At 36.7% G+C, this 24460-nt stretch overlaps 3 protein-coding genes across 6 annotated transcripts; all 3 read right to left on the reverse strand.

The window, feature by feature from the left end:
• Positions 1–467: 467 nt before the first annotated feature.
• Positions 468–4682, reverse strand: LOC121635453 (OX-2 membrane glycoprotein-like). 3 transcript variants are annotated; one of them, XM_041978599.1, is made up of 6 exons: positions 3155–3466; positions 1629–1964; positions 1248–1556; positions 1139–1171; positions 984–1065; positions 471–885 (listed from the first exon to the last, which is right to left on the reverse strand). In XM_041978599.1, exons 1-6 carry the CDS (start codon positions 3363–3365, stop codon positions 843–845), a joined length of 1014 nt encoding a protein of 337 aa, XP_041834533.1. In that variant the 5' UTR covers positions 3366–3466; the 3' UTR covers positions 471–842. The 3 variants fall into 3 exon arrangements, with proteins under 3 accessions (XP_041834534.1, XP_041834532.1, XP_041834533.1); XM_041978600.1 differs by lacking the exon at positions 3155–3466 and adding an exon at positions 4379–4682 and having other exon boundaries at positions 468–885; positions 984–1171; XM_041978598.1 differs by having other exon boundaries at positions 470–885; positions 984–1171.
• A 270-nt stretch (positions 4683–4952) lies between these two features.
• LOC121635452 lies at positions 4953–13295 on the reverse strand. Its single transcript, XM_041978597.1, has 9 exons — positions 13197–13295; positions 12034–12369; positions 11653–11961; positions 11544–11576; positions 11396–11465; positions 6478–6495; positions 6328–6378; positions 6182–6247; positions 4953–5940 (listed from the first exon to the last, which is right to left on the reverse strand). The coding sequence occupies exons 1-9, from the start codon at positions 13249–13251 to the stop codon at positions 5832–5834; spliced, it is 1047 nt and encodes a 348-aa protein (XP_041834531.1). The 5' UTR covers positions 13252–13295; the 3' UTR covers positions 4953–5831.
• A 1487-nt stretch (positions 13296–14782) lies between these two features.
• On the reverse strand, positions 14783–19863 carry LOC121635233 (OX-2 membrane glycoprotein-like). Of its 2 annotated transcripts, none has more exons than XM_041978330.1 (6): positions 19763–19863; positions 18764–18853; positions 18348–18599; positions 17941–18255; positions 16831–16924; positions 14783–15043 (listed from the first exon to the last, which is right to left on the reverse strand). In XM_041978330.1, the coding sequence occupies exons 1-6, from the start codon at positions 19803–19805 to the stop codon at positions 14938–14940; spliced, it is 900 nt and encodes a 299-aa protein (XP_041834264.1). In that variant the 5' UTR covers positions 19806–19863; the 3' UTR covers positions 14783–14937. The 2 variants fall into 2 exon arrangements, with proteins under 2 accessions (XP_041834264.1, XP_041834265.1); XM_041978331.1 differs by lacking the exon at positions 14783–15043 and adding an exon at positions 15775–16748 and having other exon boundaries at positions 19763–19862.
• Positions 19864–24460: the final 4597 nt, after the last annotated feature.

Consider the following 24460-nt stretch of genomic DNA (forward strand, 5'->3'; position numbering starts at 1 on the left):
CAATCTTCATCCTCTTCTGTTTCCTGATAACTATAAAGGTTTTATTCAGTTCAGGATCTTTAAACTCAACTTCATCTGTGAAGTCAGGAGTGACTCTCTTATCCAAAAAAAATGGGTTGAATGTCATAATATTTTTATTGCCACTAGTAATGATTTTTGGTCACCTGTCTTGAAGTTTTTTGTTTCTTTGAGCTGGCAGCTGTGATAACTCTTTCTTCTTCCTGCTGCCATCACATTTTCCTGTGTTAGTACCACAGGAAAGAATCAAGAAGTAGAAAGACATAATATAAAATCTTTGTCATTGTTCTTGAATCATGTTCTTTTTATGGAAATGGTCAAAGATAATGTTTTAAATCCACCCTCACTAGGACCATTAATGTTTAATCTCTTAAACATTAACATCATAATTATAGGACTATATTTAAACATGTTAACCAGTGACTGACTCTACATGACAATGATTGCAGTGTTTTACCTCACCTTCTTAAAAGAGTCAAAAAGCAAACAGAATGTGTTAACTCCAGCAGTGAGTTCCTCCACGCTGCTCAGCATTATGTACTGAGGTCTACTTTCTATCTGAAGTTTTGTCTCATATAATGTTCATATAATATGAACGTCTTAACCACAGTTTAAAGTGACATTTATCAACATGCAATTTCCCTCTGGGATTAATGAAGTTTTTTTGTTTCATTTCAACAGAATGTGTTTGACAAATACAGAACATATGAGAACAACAAGAAGAAAAAAAAAGAAAAAGAGACAGATTTAAAATGCAACATAATACAAGAAGAAAAATTTAATTTCTTTACAAGTGGAGAACAGCATAACAAAAAGTCTTAGACTCATCTGGTTGCAGTTTCAGGGTTCTCATTGATATGATGTTTCCTGTGAGAAACAATAAAGGATTTAAGAGCAGTTCAAATGTGCAGAAACATTAATCAGACATGACTGAGGTTTTACACACACATTGTTAAAAGATGTACCTGTTCTGATCTTTATTTCTGAACACAGTGACGATTGCAACACAACCACAGAACATGGAAAGTGAAGCAATCAAAGGCCATCCTTGAGGAAATAAAAAATAGGATGTGATACACTGAACAATTGTAAAGCAACAAATGAATAAACATGAACTTACTGAACCGTGTGTGATCAGATCCAGATTCTGCATCTAAACGTGGTAAAAGAAACATCAGAATCAAAGTGATCATAAATCTCTAAATCTGAGGATTGAAACAGTTTCTCACCATCATCAGACGTCGGTTTGAGCTCAGGAATCATCACAAACGCCTCCATCCGAGGACCTGAGAGCACTCCAGCTGCACATCCAACCTGAATGCTGCTGTCACAGAAACGTGACAGTACAGCTGTAGCAGTGACGGTGACTGTACCGTTGGTGTTGCTCACACTGACAGTGTTGTGGTGTAAGAAGTTGAGGTGCTGTTGTGTAACAGTCAGTGTTACAGTGGGAGCAGGTCGACCTGTGGCTGAACAGGACACAACTGACTCTGCAGAGGAGTTTGATTCTCTGACATGAAGGACGGGTTCATGCAGCTCTGCACAGGAAACAAACATCATGAGCAAGATGCTAGTTAAACATATAAAGTCTAATCTTGTCTGGGTCTTACCATAGAGCTGTATGCAGGTTGCAGCTGTCAGAGGTCCATCAGGGGTGTTGAACATACAGAGATAACAACCTTTATCTTCCTCTGCTATATTCCTGATAACGATGGAGTTTTTCTGTAGTTCTGGATCTTTAAATTCAACTTTATCTGTAAATCCAGGATTTACTCTCTGGCCAACAATCTGGCTGAATGTTGCAATATTTTTATCTTCATCAAGTAAGATTTTCTTCCATGTGACTTGAAGGACGTTTCTTGTCTCTCTGAGTTGACAGCTGAGATGAGCCTCTTCTCCCACTGCTGCCATCACAGTCTCCTGTGTTAGTACCACCGCCGTTAGACCTGCAGGAAATACAAGTTTAGAGACAGAGTTGTAGCACTGTTTGCATGAAGCAAGAAACTAAGCTTGTACATGAACTAGGATTCATTAGTTTTTTTGTAAGCAATCTGTTTGCAGCAAAAAGATTGTGAATGGTAATTGAATCCCTTTGGGAATAACTTTTACGTTCCAAAAACACGAAGTACATCTGCTTCAGCAGCGATCCATTTGTTCTTCCAAAGCTACAGGCTCATAAAAAATTCCTACAGCTTAATCAGGCAAAAGTGAAGTTTTAATTATTGGTCCTGAAGACAAGAGAGAGATCATTTTAACAAAACTACAACGCTTTAATATTCTCAGTGTGTGAGAAATCTGGGTGTCCTTTTTGACTCTGAGCTGGATTTTATTCCACACATTAAAAATGTCACAATGACGGGATTTTATCTTCTTAAAATCATCGCCAGAGTCCGCCCTTTTCTCTGTCTTGCCAGCTCATGCATGCTTTCATTTCTAGTAGAATAGTTTACTGTAATGCTCTGCCCATGGTCTTCCCAAAGTCTATTTCTAACCTACAATTACTCCAGAACTTATGTGTCCTGATGGGGACCAGAGGCGGGAACACATTACACCAGTATTAAAATCATTGCATTGGTTCCCTGTGTGTTTCAGGATTGATTTTAAGGTTCTCTTAGTTGTTTATAAATGTCTTAATGGTCTTGGGCCTTCTTATTTATCAGACCTGCTTTTAAATTATGAACCTCGCGGACCCAGTGATCCTCTGGTACCGGCCTTTTAGCTAGTGCCAAAAAGTCAGAACCAAAACGTATGATGAGGCCTCGTTCCACCATTAGAACCAGAGAACCTCAGGGCTGCAGAGACTGTTGCTGTTTGTAACAACAGGATCATCACCTGCTTTTCTTAGCTTAGCTTATAGCTAAATTTTATTCGATTCTGTTTAGATTTGCACTTATTTAATCATATATTTTCTTATTATTTTAAATACCATCTGTGTATGTAACTCTGTGCTGTTGTGTAACAGTCAGTGTTACAGTGGGAGCAGGTCGACCTCTAGCTGAACAGGATACAACTGACTCTGCAGAGGAGTTTGATTCTCTGACATGAAGGACGGGTTCATGCAGCTCTGCACAGGAAACAAACATCATGAGCATGATGCTAGTTAACCATATAAAGTCTAATCCTGTCAGGGTCTTACCATAGAGCTGTATGCAGGTTGCAGCTGTCAGAGGTCCATCAGTGGTGTTGAACAAACAAGCATAACAACCTTCATCCTCTTCTGTTATATTCCTGATAACTATGGAGGTTTTCTGAAGTTCTGGATCTTTAAACTTAACTTTATCTGTGAAGTCAGGATTTACTCTCTGGCCAAAAAAACTGGCTGAATGTTGCAATATTCTTATCCTCATCACGTAAGATTTTCTTCCATGTGACTTGAAGGATGTTTTTTGTCCCGCTGAGCTGACAGCCGAGATGAGCCTCTCCTCCCACTGCTGCCATCACAGTCTCCTGTGTTAGTACCACTACTGTTAGACCTGCAGGAATTACAAGTTCAAAGATAAAGATTTTAACTACATGTGCATGTGCACTTGAGGTCTTGTAGTACTGCATGTTACAGCAGAAATTAAGCTTGAAACTAAGCTAAGGATTTATTAGGTTTTTAAACCAATCTGTTTGCAGCAAAACGATGGTGAATGGTAATTGGATCTTTTTTGAGACAACTGTTATGACAAATATATATATACATATATACATATAAATATATATATATATAAAGTGTGTGTGTGTGTGTGTGTATCCCAATAACGGTTAAACAAGTCAGGTGCAACTTGCATATGCATCGACTAAAAAGATACAATGAATTATAAAAAAAATAAACCCTGCCAAAATGTCAACTGTGTCATTCCCTGTCAACTGTTACACTTGATGGGTAACACAGTTGCAATTTCCTCCATTTTACCATCTTTGTTCTTGCTACAGATGTTGAAGATGTCACCACATGGCCACGATCAACTCATAAGATTTGAAAACAAGCTTTATCAAGTTTTAATAATTATTGTTTTTAACAATTAATGCTGAAATAATATGTTAAAATTGTTATGTTTTAAGAGAAAACTTTACATGGAATTAATCAGACAGCACAAAAACTGCAAACAACTTATAATTTGCATTTTTTTTACTAAACAAATTATAGAACATGTTAACTTTTGCAATAAATTAAAGAGAAATATTATCCGATATAAAATGGGTCATTGTTTGAAACAATGACTAATAGTAGGCCTATTTGATCAAATTGACAAATACACCACGTGGACCTGAATGTAGCCCTAAATATAGAATCACTCATATACATAAGAAATAAGTTCAAGAGTTTAAATACGTTTAGAATAATTAGTGAATAAATGAAAAGTAGCTTTCTTACCTTTAGAAAAGATTCCCAACACAAAAAATAAACAGAGAACTGAAACGTGTGTCATCGCTGCATTTGGCCGCTAAAATTTGAAAATAAACTGTTACAACGGATGTAAAACGAAGAGAAAAAGAAACCTAAAAACTGACCCCAGCAATAAATAACAATAAATAAAAAATCTACCCGATATAACAGGGTTTAGCAGAAGGTTAAATAGATATTTAATAGAATCAGCTTATTCGGTTTTGTGCTGAAAATGTTATTTTACACATTTATTTGTAAAGCAAAACCTGAATACTTTCACTTTCTTAAGTCTCATACACGCCCCTCCTTAACCGTCAGACGTTGCTTTTCCCGCGTTTACAGGCGTAAAACCACTTCACGTTGTTGTGAGTAAATGTTGTAATAACCTACAAGAATATAATCTCAAAAAGAAAAGAAAATGACAGAGATTATACCCCCCTCAAATAAAATAAAATAAATCTAACAAAATACTTTCTAAAACATTAAAAAGCAACACTTTTATCCTCAGATGAAGTAATATTTCTTACATTGTTTTTAGGTAATGAAAAACATAAATAAAACGCTAAATTGATCACTAACATAATTTAATTCTTGTTTTTATTATCACCTGTTTGTGGAAAATCTCTGCATGTCATCATCATATCTGGATAAACAGCGACATCATGTGGACTGTAGGTGACACTACATGAGGGAAACATGAGTTTCCACCAGTTTCTGGAATACCCACAATAATACCAATTTAGCTAAGACAGTAGAAAGGTTAAATAAGTGTAGCTGCGTGTATATGGAGCATTTCTTTTATAATTATTATTTTTTTAAAAAATACATGGAGCATTTTTAATCCGATCAAACACCCAGTCAGAATAAAAATGCGTCATGTAAACATGCCAGCTGGAATCTCTGATCAGATTAATTTCAATCTGTTAGATGAAATATTTGTCCATGTTTACATAGCTAGTCATACATCTTTACTCATTCAAATTTGACAGAATTTCAGGCGTAAATTTTCATGTTATGAATCTCAATTAGGTCTCTGAACTAAACAAAAGTTCTGATTGGCCACTTTTTTTTCTCTGCTTCACTTACAGCTTTTTATTATTAAAAAATTAAATTAAAAAAGTATTATTAATGAAAAATAGAGAAAAGTTTTAATGTTATCACAACAGTTTTCAGTGCAACCTTTGTAAAAAGTACAAAAATATAAAGTATTAATTAAAAAAAGAAAGGCAGCAATAAGCACCAAATAAAAAAGTTTTTTTTTTAAAGGACACAAAAAGTACAATTTGTCAATGTTAAATGTAAATCATTATCTTAGTCAGGCAGTGTTTGCTTCACTTTAAAGTTATTCAGCCTCAAACTTTGATCCAGTTCAGTTCAGTTTTGACGTCGTGTTGACCTGGTCTGCATGTTGTTACCACTGTCACTGTGTTTAATTAAAAACTCAGCATGCGTTAAAACTCTGGTTACAGTCCTCGTTTTCTCTGTTTCCCTTCTGAGGTGATCGCTGTCGGACTTCTATGTTCTCATGTGGTCCAAAATGTTCTTCAGACCTTCACATAAACAAAAAGGGTTTGATTAACAATGTTTCATCAATAAAATGATGGTGTAAAATTCAAGTGACCTGAATGTATTAAACAGAGCAAAGTGATTTGCAGTTGAATGTGTTTAACATGTACAATGAACAGGATTTCAGCCAGAAAGGAAAAAAAGAAAAGTAACAAAAATCGAAAGAAGAAAATTCAGAACATTTAAATTTGCAAGAGAAGAACGGTGGAATAAAGAGGGACTTACTTTAATGTCTGATGAGGAGATCTGGTGGCAGGTTCAGGATTCTCATTCATCTCAAGATCAAGATCACTGTCAAACATAAAATAAAGGATTTAAAATACAGAAACATTCTGACATGACTGAGGTTTTGAGAATATTGAGAAACATACTTAGAAATATCTCTGGTTGCAGTTTCAGGGTTCTCATTGATATGATGTTTCCTGTGAGAAACAATAAAGGATTTAAGAGCAGTTCAAATGTGCAGAAACATTAATCAGACATGACTGAGGTTTTACACACACATTGTTTAAAAGATGTACCTGTTCTGATCTTTATTTCTGAACACAGTGAGGATTACTACAGCAACACAACCACAGATGGAAAGTGGAGCAATCAAAGACAATCCTTGAGAAAAAAAATAAAAATTAGGATGCGATTGAGTCAACAGCTATAAAGCAACAAATGAATAAACATAAACTTACTGAACCGTGTGTGATCAGATCCAGATTCTGCATCTAAACGTGGTAAAAGAAACATCAGAATCAAAGTGATCATAAATCTCTAAATCTGAGGATTGAAACAGTTTCTCACCATCATCAGACGTCGGTTTGAGCTCAGGAATCATCACAAACGTCTCCATCCGAGGACCTGAGAGCACTCCAGCTGCACATCCAACCTGAATGCTGTTGTTACAGAAACGTGACAGTACAGCTGTAGCAGTGACGGTGACTGTACCGTTGGTGTTGCTCACACTGACAGTGTTGTGGTGTAAGAAGTTGAGGTGCTGTTGTGTAACAGTCAGTGTTACAGTGGGAGCAGGTCGACCTGTGGCTGAACAGGACACAACTGACTCTGCAGAGGAGTTTGATTCTCTGACATGAAGGATGGGTTCATGCAGCTCTGCACAGGAAACAAACATCATGAGCATGATGCTAGTTAAACATATAAAGTCTAATCCTGTCAGGGTCTTACCATAGAGCTGTATGCAGGTTGCAGCTGTCAGAGGTCCATCAGGGGTGTTGAACATACAGAGATAACAACCTTCATCCTCTTCTGTTATATTCCTGATAACGATGGAGTTTTTCTGAAGTTCAGGATCTTTAAATTCAACTTTATCTGTAAATCCAGGATTTACTCTCTGGCCAACAATCTGGCTGAATGTTGCAATATTTTTATCTTCATCAAGTAAGATTTTCTTCCATGTGACTTGAAGGACGTTTCTTGTCTCTCTGAGTTGACAGCTGAGATGAGCCTCTCCTCCCACTGCTGCCATCACAGTCTCCTGTGTTAGTACATCCACCGTTAGACCTGCAGGAAATACAAGTTTAGAGACAGAGTTGTAGCACTGTTTGCATGAAGCTAGAAACTAAGCTTGTACATGAACTAGGATTCATCAGTTTTTTTTTTAAACCAATCTGTTTGCAGCAAAACGATGGCGTACCACTACTGTTAGACCTGCAGGAATTAGTAGTTCAGAGATAAAGATCTTAACTACCTGTGCATGCGCACTTGAGGTCTTGTAGTACCCGGTATAATTCAGCCATTGTACCGGGTGCGTGTGCTTCACGTTACGGCTACGCCGCAGCCTCCGCTGCTATTTGCGCCGAGTCTACTTTTGACGCTTCACGCACCCAGAATGCGTCAATTCCGCAGTTCAGTTAGGGGCAGATAGGAAATCAGACACAGGAGCAGCGATCTGAGGTGTATGGAATAAGACTGCTGTCAAGTTAGGATTTGTGTGCACAAGTACACATCTGTGCACATTCATCCAAAGTTACACGTGAACAGAAATGATCATCTGTGTAAAATCATACATAAAATCACACACTCCTCCCACTGCTGTTGTTAGTGTGTTAGTAAAACCTCTGTTAGTCCTGCAGGAAATAAAGGATCAGCGACAGGTACCTAAACTACAAGTTTTATAGTATTTTATATGTACTGAATACTGGAAATTTAAGTCACAAATGAAGTTGATTTTATTAAGTTTTTTCTTTTTCTTTTGCAGTATTTTCAAAACTCAGAATTTTAAACACCAGACTTCAGTGAGCAAGTCTGAATGAAAAGGCCAAAGACACGTGACTGCAGTGTTTTATCTCACCTCTCTGAAAGAATCCAAAAGCCAAAAGCCAGAATATAATAACTCCATCAGTCATTGTTCTTCTTTAGTTCATGTTGGTGTGCTTGATTACAGTGAGTGGCTGTCCAAGTTTTCCTTTAAAATTTGGCTCCATGAATTTTGATTGGCCACACAGTGGGTTATACCATTTAAAGGGAAGAAGGGGAAGCAGGATTCATGTTGTTTGTGTTCCATAAAAACAAGTAAACATTTTTAATTTAATTTATTTTTTAATTATGTATTAATGAGGTCTATTTTCTATCAGATGTTTATCTATATTGTGCATCTATATTGGATATGAATCGATGTCTTTTTTTTTTTGTCTGGCATCAGAGACCAGGGAGCTTTGTGTGCAGCTGCTGCGCAGTTACGGTGAGAGAAATTTACTTTCACTTTGTAATCTCCCTCCATGCAGATCAGAGGGAAGCTGTGCACCAGAGTATTTACATTTAACCACACTTTGGTTTTACAAATGCTAATGTAGTCTGATCAGATGTTTTCACTTTGTTTCTCAGTTTCTGGTTGCAGCTTTACTAGTTGTGATTTTTTATCATTTCAACTCGAATAAACGCTGATAGCAGCCAACATATGAACATTGGTGAAGGTCATGGGAACGCTGACGTTCCCTGGACGTCGACATAAACGTTTTTAAATGTTTTCTACGTCGCAGTTAACCTCCAGGGGACGTTCCTGTAGCGTTCTCTAAGAATTACTATTGAAAACTTTCAGCCTTCTCCGAACCCTTGTTTTCCTTACCTGTCCTCCTCTTCTCCACGGACCACCGCTGCTCCTGCTCCCGGTAGAAACTCACTCATCTCGTGCAGTATCACATTTCCAAGCCGATCTTAATACTGTCATAGTACAAGTTTTCCTCTGGTGTATTTATAAATATACAAAAAAGGGATGTTTTCAGTCACGTGGTTGTCACTTTCATGAACACATTCCTCATTGTCAAGTAGCACATGCTATTTTCTCAATGTGCTGGTAAAATAAGTCAAATTGACTTTTTAGTTGTTCTAGTAGCCTACCTGCACACTGGGGCACCTAAAGGGGAGGAATGAGGAAAAGTATTGCTAGAACACATGTCCAACACTGGCCCTAATAGTACTATGATGTGGACAAAAACATTAGGACAGGATGGACTTGATGTAACTGATATTAAATATAAAGAGCATGTTGGTGATCTACGAAATGCACATTTAAGCTCACATCCATATAAATGCTCAAGGCATCACGTCACTGTTAAATGAATGGAAATTATTTCTAAAGTTGGTGATGTTTATCCTGACAGTGTTGTGGTGTGAGATGTTGAGGTGCTGTTGTGTAACAGTGTTATCTGTGGCTGAACAGGACACAACTGACTCTGCAGGAGTTTGATTCTCTGACATGTAGGACGGGTTCATGCAGACTGATGTTACCAACCTCTGACAGTTATGTTTTGTGCTTTCACACACAACAGTTACCTTTAAATTGTTATGAGCAAGAACGATTTAAATAAGTAGCTAAAAAATTATAGTAAGCTTTCACCATAGCACGTTCCCAAGTCTCATACACGCCCCCCCTATACCTGACGTTGCTTTTCCTGCGTTTACAGGCTTAAAACTACTTGACTTTGTTGTGAGTAAATGTTGTAATAACCTACAAGAAGATAATCACAAAAAGCAAAAAATGACAGAGATTATACCCCCCTCAAATAAAATAAAATAAATCTTAGAAAATACTTTCTAAAACATTAAAAACCAACACTTTCATCCGCAGATAAAGTAATATGTTACATTGTTTTCAGGTGAAGAAAAACAGAAATAAAACGCTAAATTGATCGCTAACATAATTTAATTCTTGTTTTTATTATCACCTGTTTGTGGAAAATATCTGCATGTTATCATCATATCTGGATAAACAGCGACATCATGTGGACTGTAGGTGACACTACATGAGGGAAACATGAGTTTCCACCAGTTTCTGGAATACCCACAATAATACCAATTTAGCTAAGACAGTAGAAAGGTTAAATAAGTGTAGCTGCGTGTATATGGAGCATTTCTTTTATAATTATTATTTAAAAAGAATACATGGAGCATTTTTAATCCGACCAAACACCCAGTCAGTATAAAAATGCGTCATGTAAACATGCCAGCTGGAATCTCTGGCCAGAATTATTTCAATCTGATAGATGAAATATTTGTCCACGTATACATAGCTAGTCATACATGTTTATTCATTCAATTTTGACAGAATTTCAGGCTGATAGAAATCTGCTTCTGAAACGTAAGTTGGTTCAATAAGCACAAGCACAGGTGATATCAAACAAGAACACGCACACACACACACACACACACACACACACACACACACACACACACACACACAAATAATATGTACAGTATTTTTTTATGTCAAACAAGTTTTTCTTTTTTTTGCAACAACAAAACAGGAAAGTTTTTAAATATACAACTGAAGCATATTTTAACTATCAACAAAACTTAAGGCGTTGAAGAGAAAGTAAACAAAACATTGTCAAAATAACTATCAGAACTTTAAGAAACATCAAGATATTACAAGCAGACAATTTATGTAGTCTGATTTATTTGGCACAGCAGCAGTGAAAGTGCAAACAGGCAATATAATAATAATAATCTTTAAATAAGAAACTTGCAATAAAAATAAACTCTAAACATTCAGATATCACAAGTTGGGTAAGACATAAAAATGTATTTACATACAACATATTCAGTATGTCCAGTTAAAAGAAAAATACTTAAGTTTTCTTTTTGTAGTTTTTGTCTTCATTCATATAATCTGAACATCTTAAACACAGTTTAAAGTGACATTTATCAACATGCAATTTCCCGCTGGGATTAATAAAGTTTTTTCGCTTCATTTCAACAGAATGTGTTTGACAAATACAGAAAAAATGAGAACAAGAAGAAAAATAAAATTTCTTTACAAGCGAAGAACGGCATAATAAAAAGTCTTAGACTCATCTGGTTGCAGTTTCAGGGTTCTCATTGATATGAAGTTTCCTGTGAGAAACAATAAAGGATTTAAGAGCAGTTCAAATGTGCAGAAACATTAATCAGACATGACTGAGGTTTTACACACACATTGTTTAAAAGATGTACCTGAACACAATGACGATTACTACAGCAACACAACCACAGAATATGGAAAGCAGAGGAATCCAAAACAATCCTTGAGAAAAAAAGTTAAAAATTAGGATGTGATTCAGTCAACAGCTATAAAGCAACAAATGAATAAACATGAACTTACTGAACCGTGTGTGATCAGATCCAGATTCTGCATCTAAACGTGGTAAAAAAAACATTAGAATCAAAGTGATCATAAATCTCTAAATCTGAGGATTGAAACAGTTACTCACCATCATCAGACGTCGGTTTGAGCTCAGGAATCATCACAAACGTCTCCATCCGAGGACCTGAGAGCACTCCAGCTGCACATCCAACCTGAATGCTGTTGTTACAGAAACATGACAGTACAGCTGTAGCAGTGACGGTGACTGTACCGTTGGTGTTGCTCACACTGACGGTGTTGTGGTGTGAGAAGTTGAGGTGCTGTTGTGTAACAGTCAGTGTTACGGTGGGAGCAGGTCGACCTGTGGCTGAACAGGACACAACTGACTCTGCAGAGGAGTTTGATTCTCTGACATGAAGGATGGGTTCATGCAGCTCTGCACAGGAAACAAACATCATGAGCATGATGCTAGTTAACCATATAAAGTCTAATCCTGTCAGGGTCTTACCATAGAGCTGTATGCAGGTTGCAGCTGTCAGAGGTCCATCAGGGGTGCTGAAGATACAGAGATAACAACCTTCATCCTCTTCTGTTATATTCCTGATAACTATGGAGTTTTTCTGTAGTTCTGGATCTTTAAATTCAACTTTATCTGTAAATCCAGGATTTACTCTCTGGCCAAAAAACTGGCTGAATGTTGCAATATTTTTATCCTCATTACGTAAGATTTTCTTCCATGTGACTTGAAGGACGTTTTTTGTCTCTCTGAGCTGACAGCTGAGATGAGCCTCTCCTCCCACTGCTGCCATCACAGTCTCCTGTGTTAGTACCACCGCTGTTAGACCTGCAGGAAATACAAGTTCAGAGATAAAGATCTTACATTACATGCACTTGAGCTCTTGTAGTACAGTATGGTACAGTAGAAAGTAAGCTTGAAACTAAGCTAAGGATTTATTAGTTTTTTTAACCAACCTGTTTGCAGCAAAACGGTGGTGAATCGTAACTGAATCCCGTTGAGAATAACTTTAACGTTCCAAAAACACGAAGTACATCTGCTTCAGCAGCGAACCATTTGTTCTTATAAGCTACAGGCTCATAAGTCCATGCAATCCAAAGTAAAGAATTAAGCAATAACCACCTGAGACAGACTTGCTACATTAATGCCAAAAATACCCAACACGTGGTCAACAGAAAATGCGACTAACCTCACCCCACTACCTCATATGCCGGGTGTAACAACGGCGTCATGTCATGACAGTTATTCCTGACAGAAATTGTATCCCTGACACAGGAGCACACACTCATCCAGTAGATGATAAAACCTCCTCACATTCAACGTAGCGTTCAGGTTGAATTAAAGGTAATATAATAAAAGCTATATGAACAAGAGGACATAGATTCTGGGAAGCTGAGAAATGCTGCCTGTCTGAAGATCAGACTAATGTAACCGTAACCTAAACTACATGTGCATATGCACCAAGTTTTATAGTATTTTATATGTACTGGATACTGGAAATTTAAGTCACAAATGAAGTTGATTTAATTAAGTTTTTTCTTTTTCTTTTGCAGTATTTTTTAAACTCAGAACTTTAAACAGCATCATTACAGGACTACAATGAACAAGTCTGCATGAAAAGGCCAAACACACGTGACTGCAGTGTTTTATCTTACCTCTCTGAAAGAATCCAAAAGCCAAAAGCCAGAATATAAGAACTCCATCAGTCATTGTTCCTCTTTAGTTCATGCTGGTGTGTATGAAGAAAGTGTGGCTGTACAAGTTGTAATTTTAGATTTGGCTCCATGAATTTTGATTGGCCTCGCAGTGGGTTATACCATTTAAAGGGACGAAGGGGAAACAGGATTCATGTTGTTTGTGTTCCATAAAAACAAGTAAACATTTTTAATTTTATTTAGTTTTTAATTATGTATTAATGAAGTCTATTTTCTATCAGATGTTATGCATCTATATTGGATATGAATCGATGTCTTTTTTTTTTGTCTGGCATCAGAGACCAGGGAGCTCTGTGTGCAGCTGCTGCGCAGTTACAGTGAGAGAAATTTACTTTCACTTTGTAATTTCCCTCCATGCAGATCAGAGGGAAGCTGTGCACCAGAGTATTTACATTTCACCACACTTTGGTTTTACAAATGGAAATGTAGGGTGATTAGATGTTTTCACTCTGTTTCTCAGTCTCTGGTTGCAGCTTTACTAGTTGTGATTTTTTATCATTTCAACTCGAATAAACGCTGATAGCAGCCAACATATGAACATTGGTGAAGGTCATGGGAACGCTGACGTTCCCTGGACGTCGACATAAACCTTTTGTAAATGTTTTCTACGTCGCAGTTAACCTTCAGGGGACGTTGCTGCAGCGTTCGCTAAGAATTACTATTGAAAACTTTCAAGCTTCCCCGAACCCTTGTTTCCCTTACCTGTCCTCCTCTTCTCCACGGACCACCGCTGATCCTGCTCCCGGTGGAAACTCACTCATCTCGTGCAGTATCACATTTCCAAGCCGATCTTAATACTGTCAAAGTACAAGTTTTCCTCTGATGTATTTATAAATATACAAGAAAATGGATGTTTTCAGTCACGTGGTTGTCACTTTCAGGAACACATTCCTTACTGTAAAGTAGCACATGCTATTTTCCCAATGTGTTGGTTAAATAAGTCAAATTGACTTTTTAGTTATTCTAGTAGCCTACCTCCACACTGGGGCACCTAAAGGGGAGGAATGAGGAAAAGTATTGCTAGAACACATGTCCAACACTGGCCCTAATAGTATTATGATGTGGACAAAAACATTAGGACAGGATGGACTTGATCTAACTGATATAAAAAATAAAGAGCATGTTGGTGATCTACGAAATGCACATTTAAGCTCACATCATACTAGTATGATGTGAGCTTAAATACATAGTTATGTATGAGGCTCCGGAGCCTCATAGTGAGAAGTTGAGGTGCTGTTGTGTAACAGTGTTATCTGTGGCTGAACAGGACACAACTGACTCTGCAGGAGTTTGATTCTCTGACATGTAGGACGGGTTCATGCAGCAGAGGAAACATGCAGACTGATGTTACCAAGCGCTGACAGTTATGTTTTGTGTTTTCACACACAACAATTACCTTTAAATTGTGATGAGTAAGAAAGGTTTAAATAAGTAGCTAAAAATGATAGTTAAGCTTTTACCATAGTCTTTAAGGTTGCAGCTCCATCGAGGTAGTTGAGGTATGTTGAACATACAAAAATAACAATCTTCATCCTCTTCTGTTTCCTGATAACTATAAAGGTTTTATTCAGTTCAGGATCTTTAAACTCAACTTTATCTGGGAAGTCAGGAGTGACTCTCTTAACCAAAAAAATGGGTTGAATGTCATAATATTTTTATTGCCACTACTAATGATTTTCGGTCACGTGTCTTGAAGTCTTTTGTTTCTTTGAGCTGGCAGCTGAGATGAGTCTTTCTTCCCACTGCTGCCATCACATTTTCCTGTGTTAGTACCACCTCTGTTAGACCTGCAGGAAACACAGGACCAGAGATAAAGACCTCAACTACATGTATGTGAACACTTTACGTCCTGTAATACATAAGTTGAGTATGTACAGTAGCTAAGCTAGAAACTGAAGGTCAACGCCTCCTTAATTAATCAAGGTATATACCTTACAGATGTTTAAACTTCTCATGTTAAAACCCAACAGTTTAAAGAGTACAATAAACAACATGCTTGAAATATTAAGACAAACTAAATGACCAAGTCTGTATGAAAAGTCCAAAAAACATGACTGCAGAGTTTTTTCTCACCTTTCTGAAAGAATCAAGAAGTAGAAAGACATAATATAAAATCTTTGTTATTGTTCTTGAATCATGTTCTTTTTATGGAAATGGTCAAAGACAATGTTTTAAATCCACCCTCACTTAAAGGAAATAGGATAGGTGGGGGGGCATACTCTGGTTATGTCACAGAAAAACAACCTGAATCCATTTCTAATCTCAAAGCTTCTCCTTGGTGTCTTTTGACCGTGGTAAGACCGAACAGGAAGAGTTCACAAGACCAAAGGGTGTCAACCTTTCCACTTAACGACATGTTGGTTTTAAAAAGCTAGTGTACCTGATTAAAGCATATCCTTTGTATATAGACATCTGATAAGAGTCAATAAAAAACAAATAATAGTGTAGTCGTAGCATCTTTTAAGAGATTTTTTTCCACCAAATACTGCAAACAAGGAAAAAACACAAAACAAACCAAAACCAAACAATAAAGTTTAATCTCTGAAAACTGAAACATGTTGTATAAACTAATTAAAAATAAATAAAGTGAGGATAAATTATAAAAAAATACATAAACAAATAGATCAATCATAAAGTTTTCTCTAAGTAATACAATGACCCACAGGTTCATGACTCAGTATTTGACTGGGATTAATTACCATATCAATAAAAAACAAACAGAAAAAAGAGATAAATTACAATTGAACAACAACAGCAAAAAAATGCATTGTTTTGCAATATCAGTGTGGTAAATAAATACTATCTGAATCCAACACAAAGTGCAAACTGCGAGAAAAAGTTCCAAAACAACCTGAACAAAACAATATATTAGACCTATATTATATATTCTCTAAAGTTTGTGTGCGTCAGGTAAAATTTGAAATTGACTAAGAAAAAAATAAACATATGATCACAGCTTTCTTTAAACTGTAATAGAAAATGTTGTTCCCCATCATGACCAGTAGATGGCGCCACAGTATCAGTCTGTTACATTCAAGCGTCGTCTTGTCCCTTGTCACCAAAACATTTTGCTGGTGATCAACCTGCTTAATTTTGCTCATTGTCACACTATGCTGCTGTTACTGTGACAGAGTGAACAACTTTAAAGGTCCACTTTTAATTTATTATAAACAAAAACAAAAAGAAAAAAAGCCTCAGAACTTTCATAATACTAAAACTCCTAATCTTAGACATGGTTCCAAACTGCTTCCTGGATTTTTACTTTCAGCAAAGCCTCAGCAAGCTCCATGGCAAAGTGCAAAGTGCTGTAGTTTAAAAGAAATACAAGTGGTCATGAAGATTTTTTATATATATATATATATATTTCCTAGCATTAGCTTATTCACTTTCTAGATGCACAAAGACTGAGGTTGATGTAATGCTTGTATGCTTGACTTTTGTTGCTGCAAAGCTGATCATGGAATGTCTCTGCTTGCTGCTTTCCTCTTTAACCTGTCATTAAAAGAAAATGGCTGTGTTTAATTTTGTAAGTCTACTATGAAACCAATGTCTTACATGAAGTAAAATAACTCACCGTTTTTGCATCACTATGGCTGCAGCAACAATGCAGAGGATTGCTATTACAGCTGCGATGGCCAGTGGGACCAGATACCGATGCTGTTCTTCCCCTGAACAGAAACACTGCACAGTCAGTCTTTACAGAAATAAAGCAACAGATAGGCTACTTCCAGAAAAGAGGAAGGGTGGAAACTCGCACGGTGACACCTTTATTTATAAAACACAAGAACTAGCTTCTGAGATCTGTTCAATGACCTCCCTAAAGACCTGCTTTCTATCAGCACAGCTCAGTGTAGCATGACACGGGGTTTCTTCGAACATGAAACAGGGTAAAAATGAAACTAAAACATGAGTCACAGCTCAGCTGACTTAAAGGAAACACAATTCAATGAATTCAATGTGAGTCACAGTTATGATAGATAGCACCTTAACAATTCATGAATCATCTCATTATGAAACTATTTTGAATTGAACTTTTGTTCTTGAGGAAATAAAGTAAAAGGGAATTGAATTTCTGGGATTTCCTGAGTTCTTGGTAGATAGAACAAGAGGACACATACTGAAAGATGTGTGACACCTCTTCTCATAATGAAATCCCTGCAATTTAGAAACTAAGATTTAATTAAACTACTTGAGAGTCAGACCTAATCCTGTAGTAATAGTGACATCTAGCTCTCCAAAAAGAAGTAAATAATCACCATAAAGAAAAGGGGCACCCAGGAGTCATGTCTAGGTGGGGACTTTGGATTAAATCCAAATCTGTTTTTTTTTTTTTTTTTTAATTTTTAGTCTGTTTTTAAACTAATAAGTCTAAAGTCTAAAGGATCTAAATGATGTGTGACGCCACTACCCGGCAATGAGCAGGAAGTGTCTCCTGCTCATTCCCCTACTGGGAATTTATAACAAACTGACGTTACCGGAGTTCCTTGTATAAGAGCTAACTGGAACACCAGAAAACATTTCCCTGTTTTGAAAGGTGTAACATGCAACAACTCTCTGCACGCTGAACTTCTAAAGAATGGACTCTTTATCTATGGGTTACTACGAAATCAACTAAACCCTACCCTAGAGCTAGAAAGCCCCACATGACACTGTCACATTAAAACAAAATGACTGGCATGCATACCTTTCTCCTTCTCCCCCTGCTCCTCAGAGAAATAGAGCTTCTCCCGCCTCTCGCTATTTCTTCCACTGTTCACCACACAGTCCACATGCCCGATCCAGGCTGCAGGTCCTCTCTGCAGGATGCTACTGCTGGTGAATGTGTTGTCAGCATTCCTGACTATGGATGTCTGTGTTTGGTTGAAGTCGGTGGCACCAGAGAAGTCCCACGTGATGGTTGGAGCTGGTTTTCCTGTGGCTGAGCAGCTGAATGCATGTTTGCCCTCCTCTTCAAGTGGGCTGTCTATCAGAGTGTGGTTTGTGTTCACTTTTGATATTCCTTTATGGAAAAATGAAACCACTTTGAGAGCAGTTCTGATGATTGATGAATCTAATACTAAAAACAATTAGAGGGGAGTATTTTTTTTTTACCTTCAACTGTGAGGCATATCTGTTTCCTTTTGGACCCATCAGGATAAACATTAAAAGAACAGACGTAGCAGCTTTCATCTTCCCATGTTACATTTCTGAGAGTGATGGCTGTGGAGTTGAGGGACGCCTCTGTGAAGATCACCTTTCCTGTGTAAGGCATATTAACCTCTGGTCCAAAGCGCTTGCTGTAGGTTGCTAAATTGTCCAGTGACTCATCTTTGAAAAGCCGTTGCCATGTTACCTGCAGTACACCTGTAAGAGTGCCAAATGGTTATGTAAGCGGTATTTACCACCCCAGATAGACTGTTTAAGCTGTTTAATGTTTAATAATTTCTGGATGACACCTGTTTGCATAAATTATGACCTAAGATAAATAATTCAGGTTGTTGGAGAAGGAGAATAATGGGATGATTTACCTGTCTGGGCAGCAAATTTGCATCTGTAATATGCATCTCCACCAAACTGAGCTATTGAGCTTCCAGATCCAGTCACATGAGAGGTGGAAGCTGAAAAACACAGCGGTGTCAGCAAGAGCAAGCTGCAAGCAAAACATCTGTTTTCTTTAAATGCAGTCATGCATAATAATAAGAAAGATATTTTATGGATATGAAAGTAGCACCTTATGTTAAATTATAGCTGTAGTGTTTTCTAAAGTTAAACTTTGGATTATTACTGATGCATTAGTTAGAAAGCAGCACTGGACTCTTGTAGTTAAATTAACTTAAAAAAATTATTTACCATTAGAAGGCAAAATTTACTGAACAAAAATTCACTTTATCATAAAGTAATAGCATCAACTATAACTGAATATATGCAAATCTGTTATTAATCATTTCCCGTATTGTGTCCTACAGTAGACACATCTAAAGTCTGTTTTCTATCATATGCATGGGTGAGGAGGACAGTATATTTGTAAATAACCCTCTACAGTGGGCATAAGTAAGTCGTCCAATACACTGTCACTCATGGAAGAGAAAAGAAATGTTAGAAAAATATATGTAGAAACATTGTAATGATCAAGTTTCTCTTAATAAGAAACAGGAAAAGAAAATTACAATGACAGTTATATATAGATATTTACATATAATGGAAATATGATAGAATATTATTTTATTAATAGTTTTATAAAATCAATAAAAATGAATCAAAGTCAAATAAGATTTAAAATAAAGAGAAGCATAAGTATACATGTCTGTAGACATAAAATATTGTATGTAAAAAATATAGTTCTGTTTTTTTTAACTAGTCATGCATCAGATGGTAATGTAAATGTTAAATAAAGCTGCCATAAATTCAGCCAAAAGTCAAACATTCTCTTTGAAGCAGGAGTAAAATTTACAGCACTCAGTAAAATATAGAATTTAGATTTTCATCCAAAGATAAAGCATCCTATAGAAGGGATGTGTCTCACTTACCTTTAAAAAAATAAGCCAAAATCAGTATCAGCAACATTTTCATCCACTGCTGTTCATGCAAGTTGTTTCACTTTGGCTGCTGATGCCTTATAAATAGCCTACCAGTGAGTGGGAGGAGGAAGGGAGGAGGGATTTCCCTTTAAATGATGAAGCAGCTGGGATTGTGGAAATTTTTGAGTCTCTAAGGAAATCTTTTCACATAAGACTGTGCTCGTTGACATTTAGATTTGAAATATGAGCAGGAAACAAATGCTGAAATATTAAATATAGATACTTTAAATAGTTTCTTACTGAATACTCAAATATATTTAGGCTTACATTTTATTACTGGGAACTAAGAGTATTACTAATAAAAGATGAGTCACTTTAAAGTCTTTTCATGATGTTTCTATTCATGCTATTTGAGTTAACACCCTTAGTCATCTGATATCTGCCTCACACGTTTTTTCTCCTCTGCTGTAAAGTCCAGTAAATGCTTACTGTACTTCCACTTGTAAATGCGCAGTAAAAACAGTTTTTACTGGACCTCACACTAGAGACGTCAGACAAGAAAAAAACCTTTTAATAATCCCGCAGACAGAGGTTTCTGTTCCTGCAGCGCTTGGTGTTTGGAGGTTTTAAAATCTCCACTCACATATACCACACACTTCCAATTAAACCATCAAATAAAAACTAAAATTAAATCAAATAAAAACTACTAAAATGAAATAATAAGAACAAAAACTAAATGAAATACACAACAATAAATACTTAAAATGTTAGTGTGATAAGATATATTGGCAGAAACTTTATTTTAAATTTAGAGAATATCACATGCATTAAATAGATTTTTGTTGTTTCTCTTCACCTGAACAATGTCCAGTCAGGACTACTTCCATTTTAGCAGAAATCAAACCTAATGCTTTTACCAAATGATGTCATTTTGTGGTGGACTCTCACTTCATTTTAAAATAATGTCACAAAGCTTTTTCCTTTAATATGTCAGGACCTATTTGGTAAACTTGGTAAAGACGTCAGGAAGACTACAGTGCATGTGACTATGCACTTGTACAGTGACTGTGCAGTCATCCAGAAACTAATCTTATCTGCAGATTTCTCAGTGTTGCATCACAGCAGAGCTTCACACAGTGGAGGGAGAAATGGATCAAGTACAGACCATTTTGGATCAAACAGAAGAAGAGAGATTTAAACTAGATATGCTGTGCTTGGCTTCAGCTTGAACTATAACAGATAGTACTATTATTAATCTTGTGTAGTCTTGTTTACTAAATAGTTTAGATGGGGAAGTACATGTTAGGGACAGTCACGTAGAAGGAAAGAACCTAACATCTATTGATTTTCCACTACTGCATTTTTATGGGATTAGTTGGGCTACGGATGGAAAATTATTATCACGTGTCTGTAAAAACAAACAAAACATTTTAAAAAAAGGAGAAAAAAAAAAAACAAAAAACAAAACAAAACTCAAAATTAGTTTTGTTTTGACAGCTTAGCTCTTGCTCTGTTTCATTTTCAGTGCCAGTGATATTTCACCTGTAATCTGATTGTGTTTACTAGATATTAATCTCGAGCCGCTCCTTATTTCTTATTATATTCTCAGGAAACCGGAATTAAGATGCAGCGATCCACACCTTAATTTTAATTCATTTACAAAAGATGAGACAAAACGAGAGCTCGTTCAACTTTAACAAGTCTGAAAAGCAATATTTGGAGTGACAACATTTATTCGTTAACGCAGCTGGATCCCTCTTAGACAAGCTTTCCTGTCATTTCTGTAGGTCTTGAGGAATAGGTCTCCCGACTTCTTGAAGGACTTTCTAAAGCTGTTGATGGTGGCCGCCTTTTGTCTATTTTACCCATCCAGCACTTCAGTTATGTTTAGGTCTGTGTTCTGAGGAGGACCCGTTACCACTGATCTTCAGTCCAGTTTCCTGTGACATTTGGCACAAGACAGTTTCCTCACATGAATGCTTTTCTTTAGCTGCTTTGAAACAAAAAATAAGTGTGGATCAAGAGTTTTGAACATTACTACATAATAAAAAATACAATAAAATGACACCGATAAACTACATTATGCAACACATGATATGATGCAGCAATAATTTGTCCATAATTACATTTCAGACTTTAAGTTGTGCCACGCTATCAGTTTTATTGTTTATAAAGGGTCCATTTTTATTGTAGGGAAGTACCTGCACTACCTGACAGCGGATACTGTGGGTTTAAATTAGAGCTTCTCGCTACAAGCCAGCAGCTGGTGGTGTAACATTATTACCATGTAGAGTTTAAGTCCTGGTTTCATACTGTAATCTAGATCAGACCATTGCACTTAATTTTGGCCCCAGGCATCATTTCTCTCATTTGTAAATTTATCTCGCTGCACCAGTTAAAGATAGTCACAGCCAACCAGTCAGTCGCAAAACAACTTCGTCTTTTTTGCTTTTTAGGGTTTAATTTAGTAACATTTAGAGGTGAGCTGCATCTAGAAGAAGGAACTGAGGTTTTTTGCAGACGCAGGTTTAAATGTTAGTTCTGTTTAGGACTGCATACAACAAAATGCACTCTTTGTAAAAGGAAAACGCACACACACACACACACACACACACACACACACACACACACAAACTGTAAGGAGAACACAAATTGAAAATATAAGCATATTTACATACGTTCACAGCCACACTGTCTTTATCTGATATGTAATAAAGGGAAATATGTGCAGTGTGTCATGTTCTTTGGTCAATGAACTCTGGTTAAGTTGTTGACAAAGTTCAAATCCTGTCACATGCATCAGATGCTGAACTTGTGACTCTGACTTAATTTCCTAATATATCCTTTGAATTGTGCTGAAAGATTCAGTTCACATGGCCTGAAATCTCATCAGTGTAAGAAATCCAATGTAAAAACAGTCTATTACATGCATGTATTGATATAAAAGTAGGAAGCATGCACTGCTCACCAGGGGGTTTCTGATTATATGCTTTGAACTTGTGGTTCCTCTGCCAGTAAAATGGAATATCAAACAAAACAAAAACAAAAGAAGAAATTTAAAAAGTATTTTCATTTTTTAAAAAATACATAATCCAAAATGCATAATAAATTTTTTTCACATTTTAATTTGTGCAGCCTTAGCAGGGTTCCTTGAGGGCCGGTGTCCTACAGGTATTGAATATTTCCCTACTGCAACACCTGATTCAAATAAAATGGATCTCCAATAGCTTGTTGTCAAGCTTTGCACAAGACTGGTATTGACCCAGACATTTGAATTGCTGCAGGGACACATCCAATACCTGCAGGATACCAGCCTTCGAGTACCAGATTCAGTAATACCTAAGCTAAGGTAATGGTTTTGCAAGTACAAGTCGATTATAGGGCACCACTGAAACCAGTTCTGGTTAGTCCTGCATTTATAAAGGACACACACATGATTACATATTATTCTCTGTAGTGATCTAGCGTGATTAAACATTAAAGCTGTTTAGATAAAAATATTAATTTGAGTAATTAATATAAAACATGAATTATTATTATTAATATTAGACAAACCTCAGGCACCACCACACTAATTCTAATCTAATGGCAGTGTGGACACCATTAAAGTTTCATGAATTAATTTAATGAATTTCATAATTCAAGCTAGTCAAATCAGATCAATCAGTGTCAAGATGCCAATGACATGAGCTCTAATAACATGATTCAAAGGGAAAAATCACAACCACAACTAGTTAATGTGAATATTTATTAAACTAGTCTAAACATGCATAATGTCAGGGGAAGTATTTATAAAATAGGAAGAACATAAACCAAACAACATTGTGAAATGCAAATATGATGTTCAAACCAGTCTTATTGTAATGTAGGATGTGGGGGAAAATTAAAACGTGGTGTTAATTAAACTAATGTTTAATTGTGGTGATAGTGGTAGTAGTTAATTAAGCCCAAGAATGAGTGCAGCTGACTCAAATTCTGTGGTTTGGGTGCATTCTGGGCTGCATCAGTACTCAAAGGCATCTTGAAAAAACTCACATTTGTTTTTGTTTGCCCTTAGGCCATATTTTTCCAACCTGGCCATTACTGTTGTAAGGTTAGCCAAATGAGTCTCCTCGTCAACATCAGTAACAATTATGTCGTCCATAAAGCATTGTGTCCCTGGAATGCCTTGTAGTACATGATCCATGGCCCTTCCTCTACTTCCATCAGTAGATATGCCTGGGCAAGGTTGATCTTGGAAAAGTGCTTCCACCTACCATTGATGCAAATATATCTTCTATACGCGGAAGGGGATACTGGTCTATGCGGAGAACCGGGTTCACTGAAACCCTGAAATCACCACAGATTTGCACACTGTCACTTATTTTCTTGCCCACTGGTACTATTGGTGTAGCCCAATCTGACCATTCTATCTACCTTGTTCTTCCAAGCGCTGGAGCTCTGCTTCTGCCTTGGGGCATTCAGCATAAGCGACAGGGCTAGCCTTGTGAAACCCTGGCTTTGCATCTTCCTCCAGTATAATCTGTGCTTTAATATTTTTCAGGGTGCCAGTTTCATCCTTGAATCAGTATCTGTTTAAAGCTTTGATCCACAGAATGTGTATCAGGGCCTGATGCTTGTCTCATTGACTTCATTTCTTTCAAGTTGAGGTAAATATGTCTCAGCCAGTCGTGTCCAAATAATAGCACACCTCCATTTTTCAGAACA

Source organism: Melanotaenia boesemani, chromosome 24, assembly GCF_017639745.1.
Source record: "Melanotaenia boesemani isolate fMelBoe1 chromosome 24, fMelBoe1.pri, whole genome shotgun sequence".
NCBI classification, from domain to species: Eukaryota; Metazoa; Chordata; class Actinopteri; order Atheriniformes; family Melanotaeniidae; genus Melanotaenia; species Melanotaenia boesemani.